This window comes from Eptatretus burgeri, chromosome 9 (genome assembly GCF_056783735.1).
Source record: "Eptatretus burgeri isolate ZD-2024b chromosome 9, Ebu_testis_v1, whole genome shotgun sequence".
In the NCBI taxonomy this organism is placed as follows: domain Eukaryota; kingdom Metazoa; phylum Chordata; class Myxini; order Myxiniformes; family Myxinidae; genus Eptatretus; species Eptatretus burgeri.
Window position 1 is genome coordinate 18,128,798 of NC_140969.1, and position 12,500 is coordinate 18,141,297.

Here is a 12,500-nt window from a genome sequence, read left to right on the forward strand (position 1 = left end):
CGAGGATTCATTTAATACTCAAATTCGTTGAATTGGAACATTTGAGGGATTAATGTTTATTATTGGTATGTTATTATTGATATGCTTGTATAATCAATAAAATACGTTTTGTGTGCACGTTTTGTTTTTCATTACTGTATACCGACTTTTGCAGCCCCCTGTGTATATATATATATATTGTTACGGCTGTGGAAATTCCCAAACCACCATTCAGGGCCAGAAGGTGAGATCACTCTAAGTGCATGTGTAGTTAGCCCCAAACCCGTTGTTTAGAGGGAATTTATGGGATTCATTTGGGCTGCGACGCTTTGAGATCGCCGTTTTTCTGTTCTATCTTTGTTTTGAACCAACCACGTCTCAACCGCCATCACACAACAACCACCACGCCAGCCATCATCACCAACTGCAACCACGCTCCAACCCTCAGATAACAACAACGCCAACAGCCACGACCTTTACCTTCACAACTCAATCCCGCAAACATCGCATCACCGTCATTCCCAAACGGCACCATAACCATCAAACCACCACCGATAAACCCTCCACCACCCTCACCTCTCTCCTTCTACAGCCATTCCCGCATCACCTGTGAAGCCTGAGCGTCGGGCTGTCTTGGGCTCGTTCAGTGATACGCACCAAGCCACGAGTGCAAATGGCGGCCTTTCCGAGGGAGAATTCGGATCAAGAACGCTACATGCCAACTTCTGATCCGTCCAATGAGCAAGCGCGGAGCGGCTTGGCCCCGCCTCCAGGCGCGTCTGTGTGAAATCGGAATATGCAAATTCTAGGATCAGGGGAGGTTCACGCCCACTTTTCCTCCGTCCAATTGGCGAGCGTGGCTCCGCCCCCGAGGTCATCCTGATCCGGATATTTGCATATTGTTTTCTCCTGGTGAGCGCAAGGCGAATCGTGGCAGGGTGTGGCAGTAGCAGTGCGTGTCGGCAGGGCAGAGTGAGTCGAGTCATTTGTGTGGCAGAGACTGGAGTCGGGTGGCGAAGTCAGAGTTGGGTTCTGCAGTCGGCTGAGGAGAGTTGCGGGAAGAGGCAAAGGAGCTCAAGTCCGAGGCGAGAAGGACGGCGGTCGGCGACGAGGTCACGGTGTGAGATCACTCGTCGCAGGACCCAAGCCAGCCAGCCATTCTCCTCCCCCAAGGCATCAACAATTCCCCCTTTCCCCCGCGCTGAGATAGTGAAAAAAGGGGGCCCCGTTCCCACCCCACTCCAAACGTCATGCCAACGAAACCCGCCAAGGAGCACGGAGTCGGGGCACAGCCACACGGCCACATCTGCGGTTCGTCCGCCAACGCGTCACGAGGATGCGGGTAGGACCCACCGGTCTCGCGGACCTGGCCGCTCCTTCAGGTCACACGCGCATATTGGCCTACAGGCCCGTCTGCCCCCTTGTCTATGTGGGTGGCTTCTTCCCTTTGCTTTTGAGTAAATGTGTGTTGGCGCCATCTGTAAAGTAGAACTGTATAAGTGTTGCCGTGTGTGCGCATAGTCGGTAGTAACTCTGCGTCATTGTTTCTTTTGTTTTAACTGATACATGTGCATTTTGACTGTTTGGCTGTATATGTGTGCTTTCCAAGTGTCGCGTAATAAATGTGCATTGTGTGAACTGTTTTCCCGTTTCGCTTCGTCTTTTCTTTATTGACCCTCCATCCTGCTTCACGTAAAGGGTTCGTAGTGGGCTTAATACGCTCGGTAATTAATGTGAACCGTCCAGGTCGGCGATAACACCGCTCGCTTATCCCGATAGCAGGGAACGGGCCGCCCAAGCGGCCCGTGTCCGGAGTCGACCTGCGGCGAGGAGCGATCGCCTGGTCGACCATTCGCGCAGGTACTTAGGTAGATCGAATTTGGCGAGCGACACTATCCTGCGCCGGTGGGCAATTGGAACGATCGTGGTGAAGTTAAACCCCCACCCATGACTAGCTCCCGGCGTTGGTCCGAGAGGGTCACAACTGAATTGTCCGTTTCGGTGTGCGAGGCGGCCGCCATTCGAGTCGAGCAGCCAATGGCGAATTCACAACTATATATATACATATATATATATATATATATATATATATATATATATATATATATATATATATATATACATATATATTCGCAGAGGCAACAACAACAAGGGTCCATCTTTCTGGAAACCACTTGCATTTGCAAGACTTGCAAATCAAGAAGTAAGGGGATATCTCTCGCACACTAGAGATCCTTCGATGCAGGTCAAATACCACCTTAAACATTATAACCTCTTCCCACGAGCATGAAGATGAAGAGTGAGAGCATGAGGATCACAAGGAGGAGCATGAGCAAGAGGAGTATGACAACGGAGGGCAGCGCAAGCTCAATGACAATGACAAGCGGTCGGAGGACGATGACGACGACGACGATGACGACGATGACAAGAAGCGCAAGGATGACAAGCAGCACGAGGAGTTTCCATTTTGCTCCCACTGATTGACCAGATCTGCATCTAGACTTTAACTAAAATTTATTCAGCTTATTCTTGTCACATACGCAACTCATCCACAAAGTTTTGTCATAATCCGTCAACAACTTATTGAAATATCGTGGTATAACGTTTTTGTCCCCATCTCTTCAATGGTGAAAGATCACTCGACAAATAAAATATTCTCGTATCCGGACCCGAATCTTCCCCAAAATCGAATCCCTTTTTGTCACACATCCAGCCTGTCCAGCAAACTACGTCCGTATCCATCCATAACTTTTTGAGATACCGGTATCCTGCTCACAGACAGACAGACAGACAGGGGGTGAAAACATAACCTCCATACACCTTCGTTGGCGAAGGTCATTACATCCAAAAATTAATGTCTTCATTGCAAAACACAAATGTCCCATTTGATCAGCATTTCACCCTTATCTGGCATCAAATATAATCAGCACAAAAGATGTATTTCAGGCTCATGGAGTTCTTTTGGGCCGATTTCAAGTCACTTCTTCGAAAATCAGAAATACTTGTAACCAACAAGGCTGTTGTCCGGAGCTCTCTCTCTCTTATTGGCAGGTGCCCTAGCACCACAACTGTCTCTCCTGTATTCTGACAAAGGCAACACTCCCAACATTATTGGCACCACTCATGATAACACTGAAGCACAAGACCTGTTGCTCTCATGCTGCAGATAGGTTGATGTAATGGCCTCTGTTTTTTCCCGCCTGTCCTCCAGTCGAGCTCCATCTCCTCTCTGAGCCCTCCAACCCCTCCACATCTCCAGGATACACATGTTCTTCAAGTAACCCACTCATGGTTAAACTCCCAAAACCCAGGCTCACTGCCCACCTCCATTCTTTTCTCACGTTTGTGTAACAGTCTTCCTGAGGTTGTTCAATCCCACTCTACCCTCCAGTGCTTAAAAGCACATGGTGCACTACCATCTCATGTCACCCGACCCAAAATCTAATTCTACTCCCCCACCCCTCAATCAACCCCACTTTAACCAACTCTCTTACTTAAAGGTCCCGACATGCAAAAGTACTGAAATTTCATTTATATATGTCCAAGAGGAGTTCTTCATCGTGATTTCAGATCTGACAATGTTTTTTCACAATACTCATTCTGTAAAATTTAAAAAACAAACCTCTTCGGGAACACCCCTAAAAATTCTCCTAAAAGGGGAGTAACCCACATGACGTCAACTACAGGATTACAAAGGCTGCACGTTAATTACACGGGTTTGTGGTCTACGTGATTCCATTGGCTTTCTGTGCGTTTCCACATTTGATTGGTCGACTCAATCGCTTCGTTCATTTCTGCTTTTAAAAAAAAAATCGAACATTTGTTTTTGAATAATGGATGACATGGACTTTCATTTGTCTGGTAACGACAGTGAGTGTGAGAGAAATGAAGGATTTTGGTCTGAATCACATGGAGAATTGTCGGATAACGTAGTCGCGGGAGGTGAAGTTCAGGCAGCTGGAAATGAAATACGGCCTTAGCAGTTCGAGCCCGAAGCAGGACAAGCAGAGGAAAATGGCGATGAAATTCCCGGAGTTCATGATGATCGGGAGGACATCAAAGGAAGACTTGGCAATACCAACTGGTTCGACTAAATCCTATTCGTAATTCAATAATGTAAATTCGACTTGCATACTGCTCGATATCAGAAATATTTTAGTGAGGTGACGTGACCAGCGCAGCGGACATGTTTCACCACGGCGAATTCATCACAAGCAAGGCCGGCATGTCATCGGCCGTATCTCTCCGCGCATAAAACAAAGCAATCTCGCTGTCCGGATACGATGAAAACTTGTGTGCAGAACACACCTTGTGACGCAATTGTCTCGAGTAGTCCAATAAATCTGACGATCTGTTGCATTTTTATTTATTTTATTCCTACTGTCGTCATGCAGCACCAGTAGAAAACAATGAAAAAAAGAGAATAATAAATAAAAGCTACAGCACGTCAGATTTATCGGACTAGTCGGACGGACGACGGATTTATCGGCCGAGTCGGATGGACGACGGATTTATCGGCCGAGTCGGACGGACGACGGATTTATCGGACTAGTCGGACGGACGACGGATTTATCGGCCGAGTCGGATGGACGACGGATTTATCGGCCGAGTCGGATGGACGACGGATTTATCGGCCGAGTCGGACGGACGACGGATTTATCGGACTAGTCGGACAGAACGGATTTATCGGCCTTGTCGGACGGACGATGGATTTATCGGACTAGTCGGACGGACGACGATTTATCAGACTAGTCTAGACTCTAGACTCTAGAGATCTCGAGTCAATCCACTCTGTGCGAGTTTCTGTATGTGACGTCAACGCTGCGATTCGCTGAAGTCAACTTTTTTTAGGGGTGGGGCATAGCAAGTTGTGAATTTTCCTCTGGAAGAAGTCTTTTCTTTCAAGCTTCTGGGTCTCACTATCTGTCATGACCTTTCCTGTAAAAGTCACATTTCCAACCTCGCCTCCAAAGCCAGTCGTCCACTGGGAATCCTCCGTCGTGCAAAGTCCTTCCTCGGCCCTCTTGAGCTCCTGACCACTTACAAAGCTTTTGTCCGAAGCCTGATGGAGTATTGCTCTCCCCTCTGGGCTGGTGCTCCTGCCTCCCACCTTTCTCGGCTTCACGCTGTCGAAACCAGGGCATTTAGGATCATCAGCATCTCCCGCAATGAAGCTGAGACTTTGGGCCTCTCACTAAATCACCGCAGGTTGGTCGGTGGTCTTTCTGTCTTCTACCGTCTCCTCTCCAGCCTTGCCCCCCCCCTGCTCTCTCTCTGCGATTTGTCCCCACCACATTTCCACAGGGCGCTCAAGGTCCGCCATCAACCCCCTTCTGGTAAAACTACCAAAATCACGAATCACTGCTCACCTTCACCGTTTCATTCCTCTTTTTTCCCGCCTTTGGAATAAACTTCCTCACTCTATTCTTTCCCATTCTTCCCTCCAGGCTTTCAAAACAGCTGTTCACCACCACCTCTCATCATCCCCCATCCAAATCCTCGATCTTTTCTACCCCCGATAATCCACCCAAGCCCACCTCCTTCAAATTCCCTGCTTTCCTTCCTGAAAGTCCCTGTAATGTCCATCTTCTCTTCCTCATGTTCCCCGCCCCATCCCTCTCCCTTCCACAGATGTCCAAATGTGTCTGTTCCCTACTGTTTTGGCCCTCCCACTCCCGCCCCTCCTGTCTCATGCCCCCTTGCTGTGCGTTGTGTGTTAGCTCTCATACGAGCCTCGACAAGGTATACAAAAAAAAAAAACAACAACAAAAAAAAGCTTCAGAAATGATCGAAATATTGGTCGAATTATCCCATTTTTGATTTAAAAAAAAAAACATGGGTGATTTCTTCACGAGGAAGGTCAAGTTAATATATAAATAAAATCAATGTCACCCGCAGGGTGACCCGTATCTTGCCAAAAGGTGACCACGTGTGACTTCTTTAAGGTCACACTGAGGTGAACAGAGCTGCTATCCACCAGGAGCGACTCCTTGAGGAATATCTGCCGACGAGAGATTCCGATGAGAATCGTTCTACAGAGTAACCATGAAAAATATGCGTTTTCCTCATAACGTCACCAAATGACGTAATAATGTCTCAAGCTTGACATATCTAGAAAGCACTCATCGAGGTGTTCAATTTGAGGTACTACATGAAGGTCAAGGCCAATCGCCACCAAAAATTAATCAGCTGAGCGCCAGACCATGAACTATATTCCCATGAAGTTTGAAGACGATCCGATCAAAATTACTCAAAAAATAAGGGTTTTGTCGACTCCCCTGATTTGCGACAAAGTGACCTTGACCTTTGACCTTCAAAATTTTGTGCACTGAAAGGGACCTCTATAGGACTCTGATATGCGAAGTTACAAAAATTTCCAATGATAACTTTGCTCTGCAGAATTTTTTATACGTGATTACACACACACACACACACACACACACACACACACACACACACACAGACACACAGACACACACACACACACACAGACACACACACACACACACACACACACACACACACACACACACACACACACACACACACACACACACACACACACACACACACACACACCACCGACCAACCTGCGGTGATTACAGACAAACAAACAAACAAACAAAAAAAAAACATACAAGCTAACTAACATATCTTGCAAAAACTTTGTTTTGGCAAGATAATAACCAGAAAGTTTTGCATGTCAGGGGACCTTAAAGGGTTCGTGTTACCTTCCCTGCTCTCACACCTCTTCCCTGTTCATTCATTCCCATGGATAAGTCCAAATGTTGCCAAAGTCATTTCTTTGCCATTTATCCTCCGTTATCTTGCTGTACCACGAGCCCCAATCTTTAGTTTCTGGGCCCCATCTCTCAATGGTGATGAATCACTTTAAAAATTCCAGCATTCAGATCTGGATCTTCACCAAAACCTAATCAATTCATCATGACACATCCAACCTGTCCACCAAATTTCATCAGAATCTGTCCACAGACAAAAATACAGATAAAGACAGGTGTGAAAAGATAACCTCCGTCTACTTTCAGAGGTGGAGGTAATGAAGAGAATCGAGATCTTACCATCATCATCACACTCTTCCAGAGGTTTCTGGAACTTAGCTCGTCGGGGGTCCAACCATGAAGTTGTCTTACTGTCATGGCTGAAAATGGAAATAATTTCAAAGACCAAATAAATATTCTCAATTTATGCCTTTGCTGAGAACATTTTATACTTGTATTAACACACAAGCAAATATTACTCATCACTTCGCTGAAAGTAAAACTAAAGAGGGGAGGGGGAAAAAGGGGGGAAGAGGGAGAGAGAGAGGTGGGGAAGAGGGAGAGAGAGAGGTGGGGAAGAGGGAGAGAGAGAGGTGGGGAAGAGGGAGAGAGAGAGAGGTGGGGAAGAGGGAGAGAGAGGTGGGGGAGAGGGAGAGAGAGGTGGGGGAGAGGGAGAGAGAGCGGTGGGGGAGAGGGAGAGAGAGCGGTGGGGGAGAGGGAGAGAGAGCGGTGGGGGAGAGGGAGAGAGAGCGGTGGGGGAGAGGGAGAGAGAGCGGTGGGGGAGAGGGAGAGAGCGGTGGGGGACAGGGAGAGAGCGGTGGGGGAGAGGGAGAGAGCGGTGGGGGAGAGGGAGAGAGCGGTGGGGGAGAGGGAGAGAGCGGTGGGGGAGGGAGAGAGGGGTGGGGGAGAGAGCGAAGTGGTGGAGAGGAAAGGAGAGAGGAGGGAGGAGAAGCAAGGAGGGGTGGGGGAAGGGAAGACAGTGTGAGGTGAGAGGAAGGGAAGGCAGGCGTGCGGTGGAGCGTTAATTACGATTCATACAGTTTCATCAAAATTATTCTGCATAGACTAACAATGAAGATGGAAACAAAATAATGCCTGAAATCCATTTTCTACCGCTCATACTATAAACACAGCCCAGAGACAAACTCCTGTCCAGACATAAATACCACCCGGAGACGAACACAGCTCAGACACATCCGGAGACAGACAGACAGAGAGAGAGAGAAAGAGAGGGGAGGGTAGAGTGAGAGAGGGGCTGCAGGAGGAGGGTACTGCACTGTATTGGGAGGGGGAATAGCAAGGATGGGAGAGAGAAATGGGGGTAGGGGAGTTAGCAAAAATAATATGTTATGCTTAATGAAAACACACACACACACACACACACACACACACACACACACACACACACACACACACACACACACACACACACACACACACACACACACACACACACACACACACACACACACACATACACACACACATACACACACACATACACACACTTTTATTAGTATAGATTAGCCATACAACATTAATCACTATATCCTCTCCAGCACACAACTGTCTACTCACTCAATGAAGTAGACTTCACCCTCACTTGTGTAAGCCATTTCCCAGTTGCCAGGCAGAGGTCCAAGATCTGAATCAGGTCCGATTGGGTCTCCACTTTGAGTTTGTTCAGCACTGGCCTTTGACTCACAATCGTTGACCCTTTCAATCCACTGTGCATCGTCCGGGATACTTGTAGGGTTTACTCCATTCGCTGCCAAAATAAAGAAAATAAAATTGGCTTTTTCATGCATTTTCTTCTTCTTCTTCTTCTTGTGTATGGCAGCTTGGCTGCCGGGTACATACCAGAACAGAGGGGGGGGGGCAGGTGGGCCAGTTCACATGGGCCTACGATTTTGAGAGGCCTAATGTTAAACAAGTAGAGAGGAACAAAAGAAAAAAGTAGAGGAACAAAAAAATTACGCACTTACATTGATTCTTGAGTTATTGGTTAATATCAAAATATTACGACCAATATTATATAATATATAACCATAATTGACCGTTATCGATGGCCTTTCACGTCGCTTTTCTGCAGTCAGGGACATTTGTGAACTTTTTGATTTTTTTGTGGCACTTTAAGCAGTTCGATGAGAATGAGTTGTTACAAAAAGCTAATCAGTTTCAGCTGCGATACCCAAGTCATATTTCAAGTGACATTCAGAGTGAAGTGCTTCTTCTTAAAATAATTTTTGATGTGAATTTCAAACTCGATGCTGTGTTACCGAGGAAAATTTATGGTCAAATATTGAACTTGAGATTGGGCAATGTTTTCCCAAATGTCGTCATCGCGTTGCACATTTTACTGTCATTGCCATCAACAGTGGCCTCCAGTGAGAGGAGCTTCAGTGTCCTAAAACGAATTAAGTCATACTTTCAGTCCACAATGGTGCAAGAACGTTTGAATGGAATAGCAATTTTGAACATCAACAGTAACAAGGCAAAGTTGCTTGATTTTTCTGGTGTAATTGATGAATTTGCCCAAAGAAAAGCACGGAAAACATTTCTGAATGTGACGAAGTGATGACCATTTCTGATCTGAAATTTAGAATGCAGAATAAACATGAATGTACTCTTGTATTTACTGCTTCTTATTACAGTACTGTACTCTATTGTCTTCTATACATTTTGAATAAAATTGCTTGCCATTACCTTTTTTCAATCATTCTAGTTTTTATTCTGTTTTGTTACTTGGACGTACATCATGTACACCACATGTACATGTACATATCCATACACAATAATACGTATTTAGCACCGATTCCAAAAATACTTAATGAGCAGTTTGAACTGGGGGCCTACATTTCCCATCTAGCCTGGGCCTATTACCAGCTTTGCACAGGCTTGGCTGGGTAGCTATCATTTTGATGGGGTGCGGCTGTGCCGCTGATGCTGTGTCGCTGATGCTGTGCCCCTACACTAGTACACTGTTACTCATTTCGCCGACCTCGGAAGGATGACAGGCTGAGTCAACCCCACCTGGTGTGAATTCAGCAGCCAACGGTGCTCGAACTCAGGACCCTAAGATCCCAAGCCAGCCACCTTTCCAAGGCAAAAATAGCATTCTTTTCCTGTTACCAACTATAATATATGAGAGTACTACTCTCATATACTATAGTTCCAACTAGCATTTTTGCCTGGGTAACCACTAAGCAAACACCAGGCATATATATATTTTTTATTAACAGATGGCAAGTCGGGTAGACAAGGAAATATATTTTTCTCCTATTAAGCCTGTGCTGTATCCACATCAGTGTTCACCAAATTGTATTCCAATGACAACGAGACAATTTCATACAAAAATCACAATGACATTTCTGTTGTCGGGAAAAGCACAGATCAAAACACTGAATAATGTGAAAAGACGAACACCATGGTATGTCGACACTGATAATGGTTTGTAACTAAACAATCCCAAGTGACCCTTGGATAGTGTTTCGGTTTTTGAAAACTCCAGGTGGAGACATCCAGCACATAAAATAACCTTGGGGTTTAGATATATCAGTAATATTTTGTTTCGATATATTACCTTTCCCCTCGTATCAATGGAGAGGGAAATGTGTTGTGCTTGTGTAGGTTTGAATTCCATTTGTAACTCCTCTCTAAATTTGTAACTCCTGTAACTCCTCTCAAACCCCTCTTCATCTACTTCGTTCTTCACAACTCTTTTTGCATATCCAAACACACATTGCAACACACAAACCCACAATTCATTGCAAAACCACAATACAAAGTCAAACCATCCAGAAGCACAAGTATATCCAGCGTCAGATGGAGCAGGAAGGACCGCATATGGGTAGGGTTATCAGAGGACAGTGTTTCTGAGTCAGGAGCTCGACCAATGAACATGGCTTGACAACAACCACATTCCAATGAAAAGCCAGCACTGTAAACAAGCTGCACTGGGTCGCTGACCAGGCCTCAGCCAAGGGCTTTATAAGTCCAGGGATCCCAGAACTCAGAGTTGTGTACATCCAGGGAGCAAAGAGAGCCAGAAGAAGTCCTCCAGGAACAAGCCAGGCAAACGTGAGCTGTTGCGCAGACGGGCGTTGCCGCGGAGTGAATGCGAGCGAGCCACAGAGCAAGAGTGAACGAGCTGTGGAGTTCTTTCTCTGGACATGCTGGTGATTACACACTGATTTACGTGATCTTTCACTTGCTTTCCCTAATGTTAATCGTTAATTTGGAATGCAAAAAAAAAACCATCAACAATTTCCCCCTCGACTCGTTAAATGCATATCAGTACCACTGCTCTTATAATTTCTTCAACACATTACAAAGCATTCACCACATTTCTTCCCACACGGCACATTACAGCATCACCCTCTCTTCTTCCCCTCCCATTTTCACGTAGGGACCACGTAAGCCAGCAGGCTTGGGTTGGGTGGGCGAGGGGTCACCAATGAGCCCCGCCTTCTTTATCTTTCTATCTATCACTCTTCCTTGTCTAATTTCCCAGGGTGAATGAGGTGCCTATGTCTGTAGTTTTCATGAAAAAGGTGATTGCGTAAGGGGTTTACGTGCACAAAGGTGTGAATGTTTTATGGCACTGCATTATTTGTAAACACGTGCTATTTGTTAATATGACCCTTTGTTTCCAACCTGCCTGAGCATCTCTTTCTCGATTGGTTAGACACGTGTGTAAATAGTGGATGCAAGTTTTGCCCCGCTGATTCACGATGGTCAGACATCCCACTTACGATTCCGCTCGGCCATACTTGAAGTAAACAGGAGTAGGCGACGAAGTACAGTTCCCGATCTGGAGGGATCAATTTGCTGGAAAGGTAATGTGGGAATTGAACACGAGGCCTCTGCCAAAATTGATCATCGCAGACAGCGTCCGTGGTCATTTAGCAACCCCAACGTGCCGCGGAGTTATCTGCGAGTCGTCAGCTTTAGTGTCAGGTCAGGTCAGGCATGGGAGCATGCGCTGCAGCAGCACGTCACTGCGTCCACTTTCTTCTGGTTCTCCAGGGGCCTCTGTCTGGCCATCCCCCAGACAGATGCCTGGCCCATTCCCATCTCCTTGAGATGCCGATCAACTTGCTGCAATTACGAGGCACGTGGTCGGCCCATTGGCATCCTCCACTCACGAGGCTACCTCACTGAAAATCTGGTGAGCAGGATCAGCGTCAGGAAAACTAGCCACATGTCCATACAGCCACAGCCGATGATCATGGAATATGCAGGTAACAAATATCATTTGAATCTCTCTCAGCAACCGCTCGTTGAAAACAAAGTCTGACCAGTGATAGCCAAAGATTCTCCGAAGAGACCTGGTACCAAAGGAATTAAGTCTCCATCTCAGATCCCTGGTTAGAGTTTAACGCTCACATCCATAGAACAAGACTGGAAGTACCAAGGACCTGAAGACTCAGACTTTCGTCCTCATGCACAGGTACCGACAGTGCCACACCCCATGATCCATTGAATCCATGACTCCCCAGGCCCGACACAGACATCAACCGACCTCCGGCTCACAGCTAGCAGAGACATGAATGGTAAGTGAATCTCTCCGTGACCTCAACATCCTCACCACAAACATGTACAGACAAGACAGCAGCATCCAAGATGTCATTGAAAGCCTGGCTCTTAGTTTTGACCAAGGAAACCCATAATTCCAGTGGCTCCAACTCCTCAATGAGCACCTCGAGGGCCCCCAAAAGGATATCCAGAGTCTCTGCAAAT

The 12,500-nt window shown here is 46.4% G+C and overlaps 1 protein-coding gene across 3 annotated transcripts in view; it reads right to left on the reverse strand.

Annotated features, from left to right (window-relative positions):
• LOC147019640 (membrane-associated guanylate kinase, WW and PDZ domain-containing protein 2-like) overlaps window positions 1-8,581 on the reverse strand; it is a 32,983-nt gene extending 24,402 nt beyond the window's left edge. For all 3 annotated transcript variants that reach the window (XM_085894202.1, XM_085894203.1, XM_085894201.1), the window contains exons 1-2: window positions 8,337-8,581; window positions 7,059-7,138 (exon numbers count right to left, since the gene is read on the reverse strand). In XM_085894202.1, coding sequence (XP_085750328.1) covers window positions 7,059-7,138; window positions 8,337-8,566 — 310 coding nt within the window. In that variant the 5' untranslated portion in view covers window positions 8,567-8,581. The remainder of the gene's footprint in view (window positions 1-7,058; window positions 7,139-8,336) is intronic.
• Window positions 8,582-12,500: the final 3,919 nt, after the last annotated feature.